Below are 20,967 nucleotides of genomic sequence, written 5' to 3' on the forward strand. Positions count from 1 at the left end.
AAGTGCACACCAGCCCTGGTGGGGCAGGAGGAATGCAAGGATTTAGGGACGCAACTTTGTTATACCAACGTGTGCACCGGTCTCTGCTTGGTGGGTCCAAATCCCAGTTACTGACAAACACTTCAGCCAATGAGAATGTTCCTTTAGTCCAATTCTGAGGGCAGAGGGTGGGACTCTACTCTGCCATTTCACTGGGCCCAGAGTGGGAGTGGCTTCCACATATGAATGTTTGTTACCTGGCTCACTTCACTGTGGTCTGTGTTGCCATGACGACCGTGTCTGGGTCGCTGAAGACTGGGTTGCAAACTCTTGCTGCACGTTGCGTACTTGTCGAGAGATCGTTCGCGGTAGTTCAAGTTCCCAGGAATACATTTAACAGTAGGAATAACAGTGTTCTGTGGCCCTTTTTTCGCCCAAACTCTTCTGCTGGCGCCCCAACTCAAGCCTCTGCACGCACCCCTCAGTGGGCTCCGCGTCTAGGAAGGATTTCACGAATCCACAGTAAGTGCACCCCAAACCCCGCCAGCCACAAGAGCCCCGTGGGCTGCAGGCTCCCCTTCCGCTGTAGGGTGTTCATTTTGCATTGGTGCATTTATTTGCTGCCACTGATATTTACCTTAAAGGCTGAGGAGGGTGGGGAGATGTCGGGGCGGGGGTCTTTGTCTACAGCAGGCTAGCTGATTCCTTCCTACAGCAGTTTGTCATGAATCTCCCGCGAGGGGGAGGGCGGGGCGCAGGCCAGAGCCAGCAGTAACAGGGCTTCTGTCTTTGCAGAGTCATGGGCAGCAAGAAGAAAGAAATTGCCCTGCAGGTAAGCCTCAAGGGACACATGCTTCCAGCCCTTGGTTGGGGGTGGAGAATGAGGAGGATGGCGTGGAGCAGGAAGTGCAGTATAGACGTGATATTCTGTTTGTCAGCAATGTATGACAGACGTGTTCTCAAACACGAATATAGATCTCGGATTCCGAGTGATGATAATGTTTTTGTGCACTCAAATATAAACAAGCATAACATTCGATTTAAGCTCTTTATGTTTATAGTGCTTATGCTTCCTTGAAACTCTAACATGAATTAAAATAAAAGTACAAAACCAAGAAAATGTTGATCCATATAATGCGATGTGAAGTATTTTTTGTTGAAATATAATTGCAACTTGCGGCAAGAATACGATATAGATTCTTCTGAGTTTGGGCATGCCTCTGTAACTCTGTGCTCTCCGGAGACCCAGTTCTCCCACGACTGATCTGGTCAATCATTTGCTTATTCTATGTTTGATATTTTATGTGCTTTGCATCTGTCATATAGAGTGCTTCACTTCACTTGCCCCTGGGACAAGTGAATCCATAGCCAGCATCCGCTCTTTCTTTCTTCCTGGTCTTGGACAGTAAGTTGTGGGTGATTCTAAGGTGATGGTGAACACATGCAGGCATGGGCCGTGGAATTGGGAGGGAGTGCTTTGTCATAAGGGATCATCTGGATGATCTGAAATATGGGTACATTTTAAAGCAAACTTTAAAACGTCTCCCAACCTTTAAAATAGTCAGCCCTGCCTATCAGGATAAATGCTCAGGCTACAATCACCCCCTGGAGAGTAGAGAGGCAGGGTATTGAGACACATAATTTCACTTTCATTGTTCTCAGTGGCACCAGCACTTTGCACGTGAATTTCAAAAGCCTATTGGTTTAAAAAACGGAAAAAGCAGCGTCAGTCTAAGGGTAGTACATGGGGTAGGGTGGGGGAGGGAAGAGCTTTAGACTGAAAGCCTAAAGACTTGATGTATTTCTTCACTCTCAGCCAACTCTGGGACTTTGGATGAACCACATAACTGCCTATCTGTAGCATGAGGATGTTGGGGGAATTATCCCTCAGGGACTTCTATCCTTAATGTTTTAATAGTCTAGAGTTATGAAACTTGCCATCTGTGTATATTCCACCTGTAAATAAATACTAAGCACCTGTTCCTAGCACTGACTGTGGCACAGACGATTTCCTGAGTCTCTCTGTGCGTCTATACCCTTTATGTAAATGGAAGGGGGGTAATCCATAACCTGCAGAGGGAGCTGTTGTGACAAAACTTCTTTGGACACTTCCAAGCTGGTCTGAATACTGTCTGTGGTGGCTCTAAGATTTTTGCCTCATATGATCATTTGCATGAGATGAGTCTATATAGGGATATGTCCCTATGTCCCCTTTGGGCTTATAACATCTTTTAATTGAGAATTTTATTTTTGTTTATATTTTTAAAAGTTATTTATTTATTCATTCATTCATTCTTAAATATTTTATTTATTTATTTTTAGAGTGGAAGGGAGGAAGAGAGGGAAAGAAACATCAATGTATGGTTGCCTCTTGTGTGCCCCCTACTGGGGACCTGGCCCACAACCCAGGCATGTGCCCCAATTGGGAATCGAACTGGCGACCCTTTGGTTTGTAGGTTGGCACTCGATCCACCGAGCCACACCAACCAGGGCCTAATAACATTTTTTAACAATTTTTTTTCACATGTTTCCCCAGAGCTCTTGAGTTGAATGCAGTTCTCAAAGTAAGTGCTCCATCTGCTGAGGAAGAGGGGCAGGGGGTGTGCCCTGAGGCATCTGTGCAGGCGCTGCCTCTCCACCTGGTCAACACCTTGAAAGCAATGCTCTGGGGTCTGCCAACCCAGGAACCCTGTTCTCTCTCTGGGTAAAACTATTTAGGGTTCCTTCTATGGCTGAGACAGAAATGACAGGACATCCAGAGACAGTGTAGTTGAAAGGTGCCACACATTCCCCATTCATTCCCTACCAAATGTAGGGAGGGCTTAACGGAGCCTGGGTGTTCCCCATACTGCCCTGCTCCTGCCCTGCTCCTAGGAGGGAGATTCTTCAACTGCCCAAAGAGTCCTGGCCGCATGGCTGGCGTGGCTCACTCCCTCACAGGGGTGCCCCGAGGACCGCTGAGCCTCTGAAAGTGACTGTTATGAGAGACAGGGTGGGGTTGGGGGTGGGGAGTGGCTCTTTGGAACCCTTCTATCACTTTTCTCAGGACTGTAGTTGTGGACCCAGCATACAATCTACTAATTACAGAGGGAAAGAGAATAATTTCAGAGTGGAGGAGGCTGACAGGCCACCTTAATCAAGTGGTCAAAGTGAACATCAGCAGTTATGAGGCAGATGGAAATTGTATGTCACCTGATAAGATGAACACTCTTCTGCTTCTGTGACACTCTTCCCAGTTCCAACCAATTCCAACCAGTTCTAACCAGTTCTAACCAGCTCCAACCAATCCAACCAGCTCCAACTAATTCCAGCCAATCTTGCCAGCTCCAATCAATTCCAACCAATCCAATGAACCCAACCAGCTCCAACCAATCAAGATGCACAGCCTGACTGTAATCAGAAGGAAACACCAAACACACCTGAAGAAAGACTACAGGACTATTTATTCCAGACTGAGGAGACCAAAGAGACCCAACAAGTCTGGCACATGATTCTGATTAGAGCTTTTGCCACCAGGACTTTATTGGGAGGATCGGTAAGACTTGAATGGAGTCTAAGGATTAGAGAGTAAAAATATATGTATTTATATTCTGATTTTCATGGTTGTATTGTGGTTATGTAGGATAATGTATTCAGAAATAATGGAATATTATGTTGGTAGTTTACTTTCAAATAATTCAAGAGGAAAAAGTTCTCTATATTGTACTTGGAAATTTTCTGTAAGTTTGACATTTTTTCAAAATAAAAACATTATGCAAAATATATACTATTCATAAAGAAGGATATTTGTATTTCTCCTTGCATTTAATTTTTGATGTAAACCAGAATACTTTGTAGATTGGAGAAAACTGTGAAGAAATGGGCAATAGATTCAACTGTCAATTATTTCTGATGTGGATGCTTGGATATGGTTTTTAAAAGATGTGCAAAATGTATACATTGGCTTCAACCAATCCAACCAATTTCAAACAATCCAACTGGCTCCAAGTAATTCCAATCAATTGCTGAGAAAATTAGGGAAGCTTTAATAGATGACGAGAAACATCATGTTCATGGACTAGAAGAGTTGAGTTAATGTTTCACTTGTTTCCTAAATTGATCCATAGACTCAAAGCAATCTCAATGAAAATCTCTGCAGGAGTTTTTGCAGAAATGGCCAAGCTGGTTCTAAAATGTTTACAGAAATGCAAAGGACCTAGAATAGCCAAAACAATCTTGAAAAAGGAAAAATATGGAGGCCTCACACTGCCTGATTCCAAGACTTATTGTAAAGCTACAGTGGTCAGAATAGTGTGATATTGGTGTAAAAATACACAAATAGGTCGATGAAACAGAACTGACTCCAAAGTAAACCCATACTTACACTGTCAATTGGTTTTTGACAAAGGTACCAAAGCAATATAGTTAGGAAATAAATCTTCTCAACAACTTTTGCAGAAACAACTGTATATCTACATGGAAAAAAATTAACCACAATCCTTCCCTTGCAACATACACAGAAATTAATTTCAGATGGATCACAGACTTAAATGTAAAAGTTTACATTATAAAGCTTTTAAAAGAAAATAGGAGAGGATCTTTGTGACTTCGAGGAAAAAAAATTTTTTTGGAGGCAATAGAAAGCACTAACCATAAAACTAAAATTTCATAAATTAGACTTCATCAATATTAAAAACTTCTGTTCAACAAAAGGTACTGTTAAGGAAATGAAAGGGCAAACCACAGACTTAGAGAAAATATTTACAATACTTGTATCTGACAGAGAATTTTATCTAAAATATATTAAGAAACCCTCTATAATCTAATAAAAAGGCCAATGATCCAATAAAGAAAATGGACAGGCCAATGGGCACTTCTCAGAGAAGATATGCAAATGCTGATTAGTACATTCAGTATGTTGAACACTATTGGTCACCAGGGAAATGCAATTAAAGCCACAGTAAGATACCACTGTATTACTGTTATTGTGGCTAAAATGAGAAAGACTTACATCACTAAATTTTCGCGTGAATGTGGAGCATCCGGAACTCTTAACCTTTGCTGACAGAAGTTTCCAATGGTACAACCACTGTAGGCAAAGCGCTGGAAGTTTCTTATTAAACTGAACATACACTTACCCTATGTTCCAGCAATTCCACTCCTAAGTACTTACTTACCAAAGAGAAAGGAAAACATGAACACAGTAAGATTTAACAAGAATGTTCATAAGTCTTTACTCATAATAGTCCAAACTGGAAGTAACCTAAATATCTATCAAGCAAAGTATGATACAGTCATACAATGGAATACGCTTAGGAATAAAGATGAACAAGCTACTTACGCACAGCTACACCAGTGGATCCCCAAAATATGCTGATGAAAGTAGCTGGCACAAAATGTTATATGTGTATTATTGCATTTCTGTGAAGTTTTAGAATAGGCAGAATGAGTCTGTTGGGACAGGAAGCAGATCAAGGGTTACCTGGAGTGGGGAGTGACTGGGAGGAGAGCTGAGGAACCGCTCTGGTGATGGAAGTGTTGTGTTGTGATGGGGGCGTGGTCACACGGGTGCGTGGATTTGCCCAAGGTCACTTAACCATAACACTTTAGTTCTGTGTACTTCACTACACATATTTTATATCTCAGTAAAATGTGTAAGAAGACAAAGAAAAAACAAATGAGTAGCACTCTGTGCACAAATATAGACGAATGTCAAAACTTAATGTTGAATGAAAACACAAATTGTAAAGAATATCCACAGTATGTTACTATTTATTTACACTTACAGGCACAAAACTATTTTAAATATTGCTTCTGAACAAGTAACAAGTAAAAATTATTTTCTTAAAAAATGCCTGGGATTTTCTCAGTATAGGGGTTATTCCTGGAAGAGGAGGTAGGAAGAGAGGGAAGGAGAAAAGGAGATTGGGAAGAGAGGACAGCTTGAGTTGTATTTGTAACTATTTCACTGACACAGAGAGAGAATGAATATGATCTGGAGCAAATATGCCGAAGTATCTCCCCGTCAGTGCCCTCAGTAATATAGTATTTGTTCCTCTTTGGTATTAGGTCAACATCAGCACCCAGGAGCTTTGGGAGGATATGCTCAGTTCCAAAGGACTAACTGGTAATTTAAGATAATTGTTGAGATCCATCCATTTCAGAATTGCTAAATGACAGTTACTATGAAGAGAAAACCTATAAAGACCACCATTTTCCTGTAACCTTGAGTTTCATGAATAAAGAGCTAGGTGATTTCTTTGTATATATAGATCTGGCCTGAACATCTGCTGGTAAGTTCAGATCAGGGCACTAGTCAGTACCATCGGATAACAGGCCGCGTGGGCGAGTGCAGTAGAAGACAGGTGCCCTTACACTCCACCCTGGCTCATGCCACCGATGGGACCGAAGAAGACAATGGCATCCGAGTTCCACCTAGGTCTCTATCAGATTCACTTTCCAGGGGAACAATGTTGATTTTACAAAGTAAATAAAACTCTCCTTTGCCCAAAGCAAGTCACTTTCAATTCACAGGGAAAAAGGTCAAAGCTGTGTTTATATTATCAAGGTAGCCAAGAATTGATTGTCTGCCGACAGGTCACCTGCAGTGACTTCTTCCTTTTAGAACAGGTGGTTTCAGTACAATTCAAATATTTGTTGAGGGCTACTCATTGTGGGAAAGGGCCCATGTTATGTAAATGATTTCCTATCCTACTCACTTTGTTATGTGTAGAACTCAGACCGCCGAATTGCTAAGGAGGGATAGCTGTGTTTCCACGCTTGCTCATACTCTGATGGGACCATAAATCCCTATAACCATTAATACCCCTGCAGACACCCATCTGAGGGAGGCAGAATGTGCAGGTATAAATTTTGCCTAACATGGCAGACGCTGGCGCTCACTGAACCTTCCTGCTCCCCGGTTCCGCACAGTTGTCGATGTCTATCAAGGCTGGTGTGGCCCCTGCAAACCCGTGGTGAGCCTCTTCCAGAAGATGAGGATGGAAGTTGGCCTGGACCTTCTGCACTTTGCATTGGTAAGATCTTCTCTTAGCAGAATGTCATACAACATTGTAATAAGAATTAAACATTTAGCCCTGGAGGGTGTGGCTCAGTGGATTGAGCACTGGCCTGTAAACCGAAGGGTTGCCTGTTTGATTCCTGGTCAGGGCACCTGCCTGGGTTGTGGGCCTGGTCCCCCGCTGTGGGTGTGTGAGGGGCAACTGATCTGTGAGAGGCAACCGATCTGTTTCTCTCCCACATCAATGTTTCTTTCTCTTCCTCTCTTTTCCTCTCTCTAAAAATAAATTATACCTTTAAAAAAAAGAATTAAATGGGAACAGGAAGGGTAAGTTCCCTTTTTCACATCATTGAAAAGGCATCAGCTGTGGATTTCTTATCTGTCAGGATGCTTCCCAGTTTGTGGGGGGATGAAGGTTGCTCCCCCACCCCCCACCTCGCGGACAGCCAGTCTGGGCCCGGAGGTCTGGGTGCTGTACGCAGGGAAGGAAGACGTGCCAATCCAACGTGCCTGCTCCTTCCTGGCCTGCACACACCGTGAACGCTGAAGTTTCACTTTCAGAGAGCAGGCTTTCAAGACTTCTATCCTCTGCTCCATAAAGGGGAGCTGGTAGTAAACATTTACTTGGATTCGTGTGTGGACATGGAGCAAACTCCAGAGAAATGTGCAAGAGACACTCCAGGGGTTTGAGGCTCATAGACGGAACCCAGGAGAAAATATACCTCATGCTAATTCCCCAACAAGTTTGACTTCGAGGACTTTGCCCTTCCTGCCTCCCTGGGGAGTCCGTCTGGACGCTTCTGCAGCGTGTGTGGAGGACCCGCCTGGACTGAGCCGTGACATCCACGTACTGGGTTTCTCAGGCGCTACAGGCAGTCGGAGCACCTTCCGCCTCTGAGCTTGCCCGCCTTGGCAGCAGCGGGATTTAGACAGTGGGCTTCCTGTGCTGGAGGAGAGGCTGGGTGGAGGGCAGGAGAAACCCTTGTTTCCCCCTCCTATGTTCCTCAAAAAAGTGTATTGCCAACAATTTTTGCCAATAAGTTGTTATGATACTGATGAAAAAACAACTAGAGAAGCAAGAAAGCAAGCCAGGGCTTCATCTGGGGAGGGGCAGTTACGGGGTGTGTGATGCGTGTGTGTGTGGTGTGTGATGTGTGCTGTGTGTAGTTATATCTGTGATGTGTGGTTGTGATGTGGTATGGTATGTGCGTGATGTGTCAGTGCATGATATGTGATGTGTGGTATGTGATGTGCACGTGTGTGATATATGGCATGTGTGTGGTGTGTGTGTGTGGTGCCCGGTGAACATGTGAGAATGTAGTATGTGTATGCTATGTGTGATGTGTGGTGTGTGTGGATTGTCCTGTGTGGTTTCCTGCCGTCGTGCCCCTGTTCCTGCTGTGCCCAGGCTCCTGCTGACAGCTTGTTTTCTTTAGGCAGAGGCTGACTGTCTTGACGTCCTGGAAAAGTACCGCGGGAGGTGTGAGCCAACCTTTCTGTTTTATGCAGTAAGTACGTTTTCAGAACCAGACTATTTGATGGTTGCATATCATTAGAGTTCAGATAGATGAGTATTATTGGCCTTAATTCTCGCTGGGAGCCACCAAGGGGCCACACTGATGCAAACAAGTGTTCTCCTTGACTGTCTTTATGATTTTGGCTAAGGACAATGTCCTGAAGTCACGGCTTGGTGGTCTGAGGGCATCACCCACTGGCCCAGCAGGAAGAGGTCCCTCTGAGCAGGGCAGCTTCCTGACTGGCAGGCAGTACAGGGGAAAGGAGAGGAGCCACTGAAACGCTCCTGGCTCATGAACACCCTGGGCTGAGGTTTCACTCCCAGAGCACAGAGTTTGAAGCGTTCTGTCGTCTGCTCCGTAGAGGGGACCTTACAGCAAACATGAATACTCCTTTATGGCATGGATGAGCTCTGCATTCACTGTTATTTAATCATAAAATGTGAAGGTTGTTTTCAGAAAGTCAGGAATGAGAAAAACTATTCAGACTGAAGATCATTTAGATGTCTTCAGGTGTGACATCTCCACCCCACAGCCTTAGGGCCCACTGTCACACGTGGCCTCCTAGGTTTAGGGCACCTGCCAGGCCCTGAAGGCAACTGATTGACCTTCCTCCTGACCCAGTCCAGCCCCCTCATCACACATCAGGGAAACTGAGGCCTATCTCCCCAGGCTTCCTGACAGCCAGGCCAGGGTTCTTTAGTTTGGAAGCCTTGGGCCCCTGCCCTCAGCAACACAAGGATTGCAGATTGGGAGCTTATGATAAAACACTATTTGAGCCTTGGGTTTCAGTAAGGAGACTGAAGTTACATGATGAAACATGGGTGGGGTGGGAAGGAGACGTGGGAAGCAGCTGAGGTGAACATGCCCCCAGCCAAATTGACATTGCGGTGATTCGCAGAAAAGGGGGTGTTACCACAGTGGTCTGCTTGCTTGAGCCCACAGTGATGGAAGCACCATCACAATCAGCCAGGCTGGAGCCTGTGCCGAGCCAACGGGCAACTTTACAGGCTCTCGCCCTGTGGTGGTCCACTGAGGGGCGGATGGAAACGGAGGAGGACCCACTCCACGTGAACTTCTCCCTCCCCAGATCACTCCTTCGTGAGCAATGTGCATAGAGACTGCTGAACAAGAGAAAGCAGGAAACTCAGGTTCACCCCAAACACCGCCTCCACTGTGAAGTGTCCCCGACCACCCAGATGGAGTTAGGAATCGTGTCTCCCCTGAATTCCAAGCATCCTGCACATCCCCTATTAAAGCAATGATCTTATTTTATTGTAATTGTTTGTTTGGCATGCTCACCTTTCTGCCCCCACTCAGCTCCCCATTCACTGAGGACATGACTATGTCTTTTTATGTTTAGCATTCATATTCTTTGCCTTGGTCTTGGTGCTTGGCAGAGTAAGTGCTTAATAGGTATTTGTTGAATGAATGGGCCATGTATGGGCAACTCACATCCTATGTGGCCATGTTCCTTCCTGAGCTAACTCCCCATTGCCCTGAAGGAAATTTTGAAAGGAGGAGCATGGGGGAAAAGGCAGAGAAATGGATGGAGGCTGCCGGCCTGGGGTCGATGGCCCTTGACTTCGGGCACACTCCTAAAGAAAGCACTTAGACACTCTCGCTGGCTCTTGAAAGAGATTAGTACCGGGGAAGAGAGTTTCGTGTGATTTGAGCGGCACATTTGTCCTATCCCAGGGGGGAAAGCTGGTGGCTGTGGTTAGAGGAGCAAACGCGCCACTGCTGCAGAAAACCATCCTAGACCAGCTGGAGGCCGAGAGGAAGGTGTTGGCTGAAGGCGGAGAACGGAAAGTGGTAAGGAGGTCACTTGTGCAGACAGCAAATTCACGGGTGTGCTCGAGGCCAGCCATTCCCTCCCCTTCCCCACTAATTTTCCCAGAGCTGTCAGCTGGAAGCTTCATTAAATGCCCACCCGGGCCCTCGCCGAGAGTTCAGGGGAGAGCGCTATGCCCATCATGACGTGTGCATTTTGAAGTCTTTAAAAAGTCGTCCCCTTCATCCGGAACGCTTTAGCTTCTTTTATCCATGTCCCTTTCTTCCCCCACTTCACCTTGTCACAGGGCTTTCTGGGTCACTGACAATGAATTCAGAAATGAAAATAAAGTTATGAAATTGAGAAGTGGTCGGTGGAGTCCAGCCTCAGGGTGAAATCTATCCCGGTGACCTGCTCCCATCACCTCACATTCCTAAAAGTTTTACTTGTGATCCCAAGGGCCCGTGTCTTGAGTTTAGACATTAACTCTGTCGGGGCCGTGAGAAACAGGGTGGGTCACAACTTGTGGTTTTGATACATTATTGCCATGATAACGTAGACTGAGTTTTTCATAAATAATTGGCTTTGAAAAACAGCACACCTTAGGTAGAGGGAGGTATTTCCTGATGCTTTGAGCATCTGCCAAAGGAGCTTCCATGTTCAGTGCCCATTGTCAAGGTCTCATATTCAATTCCAAAGAGCAAAGCCCTGTTTTCATAGAATGGGTTAGAATCAAATCATACCCACTCCCCCATGAAAACTGGCAACTTTCCCCCAAGAAAGTTGATCACAAATGCCGGTGCCTTTCCTGGGGAGAATGAGCTCCCTCTGTACAACTTCCCTGCACTGTGTAGCCAGTCGCTTAACATTTACTAGCATTTCAATTCTTCCTTTGTCTTCTTGCCAACTCTGTGTTTGTATCTGTGCCTGTGAAAACTGGCAGAATCTAAACCTTAAGATCAGCACGGATTTCTTTGTCTCCAGACGCCCTCACCACCCCGCCCCCATCACACAACTACTAAAAAAGGATCCCGTGGTTTCCGAGACTGACTATCTTGACCACCTTGTTTTGCTGTGTATTTTGAACCTTTATTTTTTTGGTTTCTGCAGGAAGGTTTTGTAGTAATTTTAATTACTGCTAACTACCTTCTGTTGATGACCAATGTATATTAGATTAAAGATGAGGCGCTTTCCGAGGAAGAGGAATGTTTTTCCCACGAAAAGGACGATGGTGAAGATGAGGACGTGGGTGAGTGCAGAACCAACGAGCAAGGCAAAAAGGCAAAGCAGACTCAGATTTGATGTTTTTAAAAAAATATGAGTAGTCAGTTTGTCAGTCAATCTGAACTCTGGGAAGATTAACCATAAAACATTTAGTTTCCAGTCACCTGACTTCAAACATCATATCAGACTTCCCTTCCGTCCTTTAACGGCATCTTGGGCACTTTTCACAGCTTTCTGATCATGTTTAAATATAACAAGTGTGACTTTCACAGCAATTACTGGGCATGAGGAAAAATGCCATTTAATAAAATGGAGGACAGCAACGTTAATATTGTAAACTAATGATGCTCATGTCTCCTTAGTCCTTATTTGAGCTGAAGAACTCAAGTTTCTGTTTTTTACTTTTCTGAAGTATCAGAAAGTCAGCTGTACTGAACACCTTCCCTCCCCTAGCCCTGTACCCTCTACTTCTTATTCCCCATGTATCAGCTCACGACTCAACACTGCTGGGCAGGGCAGTCCCTCTTGGACCTCCACTAGGAGAAGAACTTGACCTGAGAGTATGAAGAGAAGCCAGAAGTTAGCAAGGCTGTGGCAGGGAAAGAGGGAAAGTCAGTGAGGCTCCAGAGGAAGCCAGAGTTAAGATCAGGAATCGAGCTGGAAAGAGAAGGGAGATTTTGATCACCGCATGAAGTAGAAAGGCTGCTTATTTGTGTGTGGAGAGTGAGGACGGTTTGAGTTGGGTTCTAACAAGGAAAGAGGCCCAGTTTAGGAGAGCAAGAAAGGGCAAGTGTGCAAAGAAAAATCATTGATTTGGCTTTCGTAGGAAATATTTGTTGCCTCCTTTTTTAGATTATCTCCTGTTTCTGCACCCTCTCCCCACACTTCATTATTTCCTCTCAAATCAAGTCTCTCCACGCAAAACCCTACCAGTGCCCTTAGCCTTCCTCTCCGTCACGCTGAGCTCCCTGAACATTGTCTACACTCCTTGGGCCACCCCACCTTTGCCGCTGCCTTGACCTGCTGATCTGGACTCTGAGACTGCCCCTCCTCGAACTGGTCCTCACCAGGGCACCAGGGACCTTCTTAAGTCAAACCCAAGGGACAGTTTCCAGTCATGTTCTTTTTTTATTAAAGATGTCATTATTTACTTTCAGAGAGAGGGGAAAAGAGGGGAAAAAAGTGAGAAACATCGATGTGTGAGAGAAGCACTGATTGGTCACCTCTCACATGCCCCCAACCAGGGAACTGGCCAGCAACCCAGGCATGTGCCCTGACTGGGAATAGAAGTGGCAACCTTTCAGTTTGCGGGATGATGCCCGACCAAGTGAGCTACACCAGTCAGGGCCCAGTTATATGCTACTGCATCTTTCCGTAGACTTGGATGATGTTCACCATGTCTTCCTTCTCAAAATCCCCTTCTGTCTTGGTTTCTGAGATAGCATGCCTTTCTCGTTTTTCTCCTACGTCTCTGGCCTCTCCTCGGCCTCCTCTTCACACTGGCTTCTTTTCTTTTGCTCCCTTTTCAAGCTGGAGTTCTCCAGGCCCCTGCTCCAGCCAATTCTCTTCTCACCATACACCTCCAAGCTGATCTCACTCACTGGTCAATTTAGAAGGAGATTTATTGTAAGAGTCCCTCAAAGTCTGAGTGCTCATGGGATGCTATAAATAGTACTCACAGAAAAATGAAATAGTTGCTTAAAATAACTCACACCTTTGCAGTACATGTTTTTAAGATTTTCAAATATTGTCAAGTTTCATTGCAATAGAACTGCTGGAAAAGTTGAGAACAGAAGGTAGATAGGGGGATACAGAGTCTGTGCAGAGTGGAGGTTGCTCACCAAGGCCAAGTTCATACAAACAGGAGTACAACAGGGACGGACTCATGGACTGGACACGGGCTCCCTCCAGCTTGCGTGGGCCTGAGCAGTGAACTGTGATTATGTGGCACCTCCCTCAGCGCCACAGCTGATGGGACCTAAGTAAAGGACAGCCGGTCAGGAGACTGGTCAGTGAGCTACGGCTGGTGTCTTGGCTCCAAACAGTGAGCTGGCCAATACCATCTTCGCTCAGGGGAATTTGAACAGAGACAGAGAAGACTGGAGCTGCAACTCGGTCAATGTGCGGGCACCGAAAGGTCATGTCGACTCAGGCCTCGGGCAGCCATCGGGGCCACATGCCAGGAAAGTTAAAAAGAAGCTTTGGCAGAGGAGCCAGCAGAGTGAGGAGAGAACACAGTAGCCAGCGGTTAGAGGTCAAGAGCATGGGAGGGTGATAGGAAGGAACAGAGTAGCCAGGCCTGCCTTGCTTTTGCTCCTGCTCCCCCGTCCCCACCCCGTGGGCCTACTCTTTCAGCTGTTTCTGGATTCCTGGGGACTCTTTGATCTCCTGGCCACCCCTGCTCTCCCCTCTTCTCACCCCTTCCCTCCCAGATTTGGGTCCCTTGCAGCCAGGTTGAGGTTGAGGTCTGGAGCCAGACCTGTGCTTACACTCAAGTCCAGGTCTGCAGGGGCACAGCCAGGAGGCCAAGCGACGGAGCCCCAGGAGCTGTGGGCAAAGGCTGTGTGGCCCCAGCAGATGGCCTCCTGAGAGCCTCAAAGATGGGTGCAGTGAGCCCAGCATCTGAAGCATCATCCTTGTCTTATTACAGTTTCGTCAGAGAAGACCTGTACCTTGGCGATCATTAAACCAGATGCAGTGGTCCACGGAAAGACTGGTGAGATTATTATGAAGGTAAGAGAGACAATACTTACCCCGCAGTCTGTCCTCATGTCTTCTCTGGTGGAAAAACAGGGGCGGGGCATCCTGTACTGTGTTCTTTCTAGTGGGAAAAGAAAGCTTTAAAGGAGCTTAAACCAAAATTTCACTTGAGTAAATTTAAATTTTACATCTAATCAGGAAAGGTATGCTAAAGATGAGGGTTGCCACTGCTTTCAATGTTGCTTCTCCCATGATCTTTTTTTCCTTTTCAACCCATTTCGATGTGAATTTGAGCTTGATTTGCCCTTTCAGAATTTGTGTATATATATATACCCTGCAGATCCAGGAAGCTGGGTTTGACATTTTAACAAGTGAAGAGAGAACCATGACAGAGGCAGAAATGCGACTCTTCTACCAACACAGAGCCGGAAAGGTCAGCTCACCCGCTCCTGCGTGTCCAAGGCACTCACGTTCCTTTCTCTTTCGAGTGTGTTTATAGCTGCTAGTCGTTTGGGAGAAATAGAGTATCATGAAGAACAAGAATATGAATAGCTGTGAATTAGCTCTCAGAATGATACTATAGGCTGTATCAGGTAAAAGTTCTTTGGTTGCAGGAAGAGATTTGATTCTACCTTACGTAATGAAATAAGGAATTTAGTGAAGTGATACTCCAAGGCTCCCAGAAGTGAAGGAGGAGTTGAGCAAGGAGGTTCTGGGGAGAAGAAAAACCAGGACAGTTGCAGGGATCTCAGGAGTGAAACCTCACGGGCAGTCAGTCACCTTAGCTGCCGCTGTCAGAGAACTCGGGTTCAGCCACTCTGTTTCCGTCTGCCTGACTCACTGACCTCGGAGGGAGGGTCTGGTAGGCCTGGCGAGGGTCACAGCCCCCCTCTCAGGTGACGTGGGTGTGTGGGAGGTGTGGGGTGTGGGCAGGCATTATAGTTGTCAGCCAGACTAGGGCCGAGTGATGGGGGAGGGGCTGCTCCCCAAAGGAACCCCAGAGTGCTGTTCCTTGAAGGGGGAAGGATTGCAAGGCACTGCACCCCCCCCAAAAAACACCCCAAATAAATAAATGAAGTCTCAACTACACCCCGCCCCTTGGTCATCCAGTGTCCACAGATTTTTATATATGTGGTCTTTTTAATGCCCCTACCCAATTTATTATAATCTCACGTCCAACCCCCAATGAATCACCTCAAAATCTCATCCTCCTGCCTTCAGCTTACATTTGGTTTCTCTGGGTGTGGTGGGGTATCAACAGCATCCTTCCCAGCCTCCCTCCATGGGCATGATGGCTGGTAGCAAGGCTGCTTACTGACCCCCCACCCATCCTGTGGGTGGTATGGGCCCCGCTGACCCTCTGCAGGCCCAGGGTCTCTGCCCTGGGTCCCTGTTTCCCCTCCCTGTTTCCAGGAGGCATTTGAAAAGCTAGTACATCACATGTGCAGCGGACCGAGCCACCTCCTGATCCTCACCAGGACTGAGGGCACCGAGGATGTTGTCACTGCCTGGCGAAACTTCATGGGACCCTGTGACCCTGACGTGGCAAGGAGGGAGCAACCTGACAGGTGATATCACTAGCTGGGGTCCTTTCATCCATCTCAGCACCTGCATCCAAGGAAGCTGAGCGCCTTACTTGATGCTCAGCCAGAATCGTGGGTAACACAGAGGGCTCTCTGATGGCCACGAACACCCCCTTTGTTATATATTTGGGGAGACCATGACTGGATCAGAGCCTCACCTCTGATCCAGTCCCCAGCCCTTCACCGAGTGTCTCCTGTGGCCTGCCTTCTTGCTGCCTCCTCTGCCCTCTTCTGAAGGCTGCTGCTGGACCAAAGCCTCACTGTCCATTCTGCAGCCAGAGGGTCCCATAGTGTGGTCTCAGGACCACCAGCAACACTCACTCAGGAAGTAGATTCCAGGACCCCAGGCCTGCCAAGTCAGACTCTGGGTGGAGCCTAGAAATACGCATTGGTCTCAACGCCCTCCACTGCTACTGCCCACCCTGGGTGTCCTGAGTGTAAGCACACTCTTCTGTATACTGTGCTAGGCTGCCTTGGTCTGTGCCTTGCCCCTGTGCGCTTCCAGCCTGGCACCACCCATGCCAAAGCCACTGAGTCTTTCCCTTAAAACCAGGAGAGGCCCAGCCAACAGGAAAGAAGTGATCAAGAGGCTAAGTAACGGAGGCTGTGCTTTGTAGTTGAAAGAGCCAGGAACACTCATACATAAGTAGGCCTGGGCTAGTGAAGGACAGCCCCGTGCTCAGAGCCTAGGTTACCACAGACTTAGGCAACCCCTTCTCCGAGCCTCTGTCCTCTCACCTGTAAAATGGGGATATCAGCATCTATCATGGGAGGCCCTAGAGTGTCATGGTTGAGACAGATTTCAAAATCTCTCTTCTCCCTCTGACTGTGTGACCTTGGGCCATGCTTTGATCTCTGCCTCAATTTCCTCATCAGAAAAATGAGTCCTAGCCTAGGACCTGCATCAGATGTTGATGGAAGATTAAATGGGCATATGTATATGTATGAAGCACTTAGGACAGTACTTGGCACACTGGAAGTCCTAGCAATGTTGGCATTAGCGGTGGGTTACTGGGGGATTAACTGTGCAAACCTATACGAAGCCTCAGCAGGCCGCCAGCCTGTGGTTGTAACACCAATAAAATGGCAGCTCCTGGGCTGACACCATGACTCACACCATTGTCAGACTGGGGCTCATGACAGGCTCCCTCCCAGGGCTGGGGCACAAATGAAATGAGAGCGTGTATGTGAAGCTCCCGGCAATGTGCCCAGAATGCGTGACGGGATAGATGTCAGCTAGTATCGTCCTGGCTGTTGTTCTTGGCATTTCCAACAGAGAGAAAGCCATTTCACAGAAATGCAGGGTGCTGATTGGTAGCTGGAGACCATGTTGCCAGAGAGCAAAACATTTCTTTTGAAATGAAACAATTGTGTCTTGTACATTTTGCCAACGATCCCAGTCTCCGTGCTCAGTACGGCACAGAAATGCCCTTCAACGCGGTCCATGGAAGCCGGGACGCAGGAGCCGCCTGCCGAGAACTGGCTTTGCTCTTCCCCGGTTTTAAGTTTTCAGACCAAGTTCCAGAAGCCCCCCTGGGTAAGTCATCGAGGCAGGTTTGGTCTTTGTTAAAATCTTTAGTGAATATGGGGCGGGGCTCTGTGGTGATCAAGTCTTCAGTCTGGTAAGGTCCTGCTCGGAAAACAGGAGCCATTCATTATATAACTTCAGTAGCAGTCCCGATCAGTGTGGCCTTTCCATAGAGCAACAGTGCTGTTTTTAAATCTCATTACATCTTTTTTCTGCCTTCTTCCGAAGCCATGTTTTTGTTGCAGTTACTTTGCATTTTATTATGAGAATCACTGGGGAAATTTAACTTACTGGAACCCTTCACCAAAGCCAGTCAGGGGCCAGATATCATTCCCTCCCTTCCTCTGTGCCCTGCAGGCCCCACGCTGAGCCTTCGGTGGGGTCACTGAGGAGAGGGTTACACAGAAAGGCCTCTGCCTGGAGCCTGCTGTCACCCTCACATCCCTCAGCACCCGCATTTTGGGAAAACCACGCTGGGTCATTCCCTCCCAATCTGGGTGAGAAACCTAAGGAGTCCAAAGTGCATGGGACTCACCCCAGTCCACAAGTGGGAGAACCAGGCCTGGCCCTGCTCCTGCTGTGGAGGTCTGCATTCCTGGTTTGAGCCTGAGGTGAAGCGGAAGGGGCCAGAGGGTGAATATCCTGGGCAAAGCAAAGGATGTGTGTGTGTGTGTGGGGGGATTTTTGGAAGAAGACTACATGCAGATCTGAAATAGTAATAACCTGTGGTGCCCAAATGTTTGGGTTTTAACCAATTTATTTACCTAAATGTTTGGTATGTTCATGGTTTTCTCAAGATCTGAATCCAGCCAAGTCAGTCTAGGTGTTCTGAGGGCAAGGTAGGGCTGGACAGGTGTGGCCCTCGTTTCATCCGTGCCACTGCCAGCTGAGGGACTAGCTGAGAGCGCAGTGGATTTCAGGGAGCTGAGAAATCACGGAAAGTACGAAGTTTACACATCCAAGTGCGCGCTGTGGTTCTTTAAATCCATGCCCCTGCTGGGAGGAATCTCACTCTGGTGATGGTGGCACTGCTGGGGCTGGCTTTCCGCTGAGCACCTGCCCTCAGAGAGCCCATGATGCATTTCCTTATGTACCCAGGGTCATGGGACATGTTCGTCTGTTTCAGGGGGGTGATCGGAACAAGCAAGTCTGACTCAGATCCAAGACTGAGGAACACAACAAAGAGAGTGGATTGGCTGGGGAATACTCATCGGGGCCATTGGGTTGAGTTTTGGGAGATCATGAGGCTGGCTTTTGGGCCTCAGGTGACAACGGCACAGGGCACAGGATTTCGGAAGGGTCTGAGCCCAGATCACATCCGGGGAGTAAGTGCACAGCCTTCTGTGGGCATGACTTTGAAGCAGCCTCCCAGCAGAGTTGATATTCTGCCCATTTTGGGGCAAGGCTGCGCCACGCCTTCCCAGTGGGCAGGAACAGAGTGTGCTTTCAACTGACCCGGCACTTCTCCTAAGGGGCAGGGATCAAGGACACTGGAGACAGGTAATCCTGGGATTGAATCCTGGCTCTGCTATCTACCAGCTGAATAGCCTCTGCAAAGTTAATTTACCTTTATGGAGCCTCAGTTTCCTCATCTGTGAAATAGAAATAATGATGGACCCATTATAGCCCCGTAATGATACCTCTGTGATAATAATCTTCCTCACAGGGCTGTTGTGAAGACAAAAGATGTCAAGTTCTTAGCCTCATGCCTGATGCATATTAAGTGCTCAACAAATATTACTCATTCTCCTAATTCTTTAATTTCTAGTCCCTGACACATACATCAGGACCTCTCTTTGCTATTGCTTTGACCCTGACACCTAATTTTACTGTCTGTGTTATAGTTAGATCCCCTTTGCCTGTTTCTTTGTGGGTGCTGTGTGGGGCAGAGGACTGGGACAGGGCTGTTTCAGAAGTCCTGCAGAGCATCTGTCGTCCCACAGACCACAAGGAAGAATGAGCAGTGAGCCCCACCGAGGTGCTTCCCTTCCCTGAGGACATGGATTGGATGGATGTGCTGCCTCCAGAGCACGTGACCCAGGGCGAGGCCCCAAAGTGAAATGCCAGTGCATTTGTGTCTGCTGCGCGTAAGGAAACTTCTAGGATCGGATGGTACTCTTCTGAGCGCTGAAACTTTTTTAGTTTAGCTATCTTCCATGAAAATACAATACATAGTTTCCTGCCTTGGTAAATAGTCTATAAACATATACTTTATACTTTTGGGGGGGCTATTTCTGGGATTTCACTGAAATAAGTGGGTATCAGTTATTACACTCTGCTGTCATCGCGGGGGACACTGAGCTACATAGGGCAGTGTTTCCCTAATAATAAATCTACTTTATGAATAAACAATTTTAGAGCTTCACTTGGTAACTATGAGCTTGAAAACAGTGCCCAGGACTGGACGCGACCCTCCAGGGCACACTGACTGGGAGGCAGAGGGAGATCGGCTGGAAATCCAAGCCGCGCACAGTCCTGCGGTGCTGCCAGACCTGCCCTCTGCGTCCGCAGAAAACCGGGGTGTGTTCAGGAGGCGCTGCTTGGGATCACACTGGGAAGCAGGGTCCACCGAATTTTCTTAACACTCCCTTCCCCCATCTTTTTGGGTTCTGATTTTGGCTAAAGCCTAATTTTAAAACCCGAGAGCTCCTCATGGACCTAGGTTGTTGCCTCCAGTTTTCACCAAATTGCCTGGTTTTGCTGCCCCTCCATGGTTGTGTCCTTGAGAGATACAGGTTTCCAGTAAAAAGTGACTATTATCACCCCATGAACATTAACCCGCACAGCCCTTCCCTCTTACCAGTGTGCTCCTTGGTTCAGTTGTAAGTTCATTAAGCCGCTGTTTTCTACATCACCAGGCGAACATCAGCGACTTCCTTCTTTGCTGGCTTTCTCCAGAGAACTTCGCTCCTCTGACCTGAAGTTCTTTAAATGTGCAGTGAGCGCCCAGAAGACTGCTCTTCTCGGGGGCATTACTCTTTCCGCAGCCCACAGCGCAAGGCACTCTGTGCTGGCCCTGCAGATGGGGCGGGGTGAGTTGGGCTTCGTGAAAGTGAGGACCAGAGCCCTTTGTGATGGGAACACCCATGGCCATTGCACGCAGACCCCCGTGTGACACAATGCAGCCCGTCCCCAGTTGAATCCACTGTTTCCCACCCCTAGACTCCAGCTCACCATGGGGTGTGCTCTCCCCTTTGCGAGTGGGCTCAAGAGGGAGACTCAGTTGCTCTGTGCCCACCTCAGAGCTGCCAAATACTAGAATCACTAGAGCCCTACACCTGGTCTTCCACACCGCGGGTGTCGTGTGGCTCCAAATAAGCTGTGTGGGGTGCTCCCAGCTGACAGCTATTTGATCTTCCCAGAAGCTGGGAGGCCAGGATCTTCCATCACTGAAGAGGAGGAATGGAGTGACCAAAGCCTCTGAAAGCAGGGAGGGAGGAAGGGTAGGTGAGAGACGTGAGCCTGGGGTGGGGGGACGATGTGTGTTTGTATGTGTGGCAGGGTGGGATGGAGAACGCAGAGGGCACTAGGTGACAGGCCAGAACGGGAGGAGTGTTGACACACCCTTCCCTCCTTTACAGAGTAGGGTGTTTTTCTCAGAGTCCAGAAGGTTCAAGGCAGAAGGAATGGGGGCTCGGGGAGAGACCGCTTCGGAGAGTGGCTAA

The 20,967-nt window shown here is 47.5% G+C and overlaps 1 protein-coding gene across 3 annotated transcripts; it reads left to right on the top strand.

The window, feature by feature from the left end:
* Nucleotides 1–269: 269 nt before the first annotated feature.
* On the top strand, nucleotides 270–19,644 carry NME9 (NME/NM23 family member 9). 3 transcript variants are annotated; one of them, XM_071222297.1, is made up of 13 exons: nucleotides 270–501; nucleotides 775–811; nucleotides 2,516–2,543; nucleotides 6,028–6,085; nucleotides 6,892–6,995; nucleotides 8,416–8,487; nucleotides 10,192–10,308; nucleotides 11,441–11,540; nucleotides 14,142–14,224; nucleotides 14,532–14,624; nucleotides 15,605–15,759; nucleotides 17,175–17,311; nucleotides 19,246–19,644. In XM_071222297.1, the coding sequence occupies exons 4-13, from the start codon at nucleotides 6,061–6,063 to the stop codon at nucleotides 19,260–19,262; spliced, it is 903 nt and encodes a 300-aa protein (XP_071078398.1). In that variant the 5' UTR covers nucleotides 270–501; nucleotides 775–811; nucleotides 2,516–2,543; nucleotides 6,028–6,060; the 3' UTR covers nucleotides 19,263–19,644. The 3 variants fall into 3 exon arrangements, with proteins under 3 accessions (XP_071078398.1, XP_053786335.1, XP_053786336.1); XM_053930360.2 differs by lacking the exon at nucleotides 2,516–2,543; XM_053930361.2 differs by lacking the exon at nucleotides 2,516–2,543 and having other exon boundaries at nucleotides 11,441–11,516; nucleotides 19,246–19,643.
* The last annotated feature ends 1,323 nt before the right edge of the window (nucleotides 19,645–20,967 follow it).

This window comes from Desmodus rotundus, chromosome 8, assembly GCF_022682495.2.
Source record: "Desmodus rotundus isolate HL8 chromosome 8, HLdesRot8A.1, whole genome shotgun sequence".
Taxonomy (NCBI): Eukaryota; Metazoa; Chordata; class Mammalia; order Chiroptera; family Phyllostomidae; genus Desmodus; species Desmodus rotundus.

Excerpts from the sequence above, each read along its gene's own strand:
- NME9 (XM_053930360.2), top strand. The coding sequence starts at position 779 with ATGGGCAGCAAGAAGAAAGAAATTGCCCTGCAG. Across the intron at positions 6,086-6,891 it reads CAGTTCCAAAGGACTAACTG|TTGTCGATGTCTATCAAGGC; the intron begins GTAATTTAAGAT and ends GGTTCCGCACAG. Across the intron at positions 6,996-8,415 it reads ACCTTCTGCACTTTGCATTG|GCAGAGGCTGACTGTCTTGA; the intron begins GTAAGATCTTCT and ends TGTTTTCTTTAG.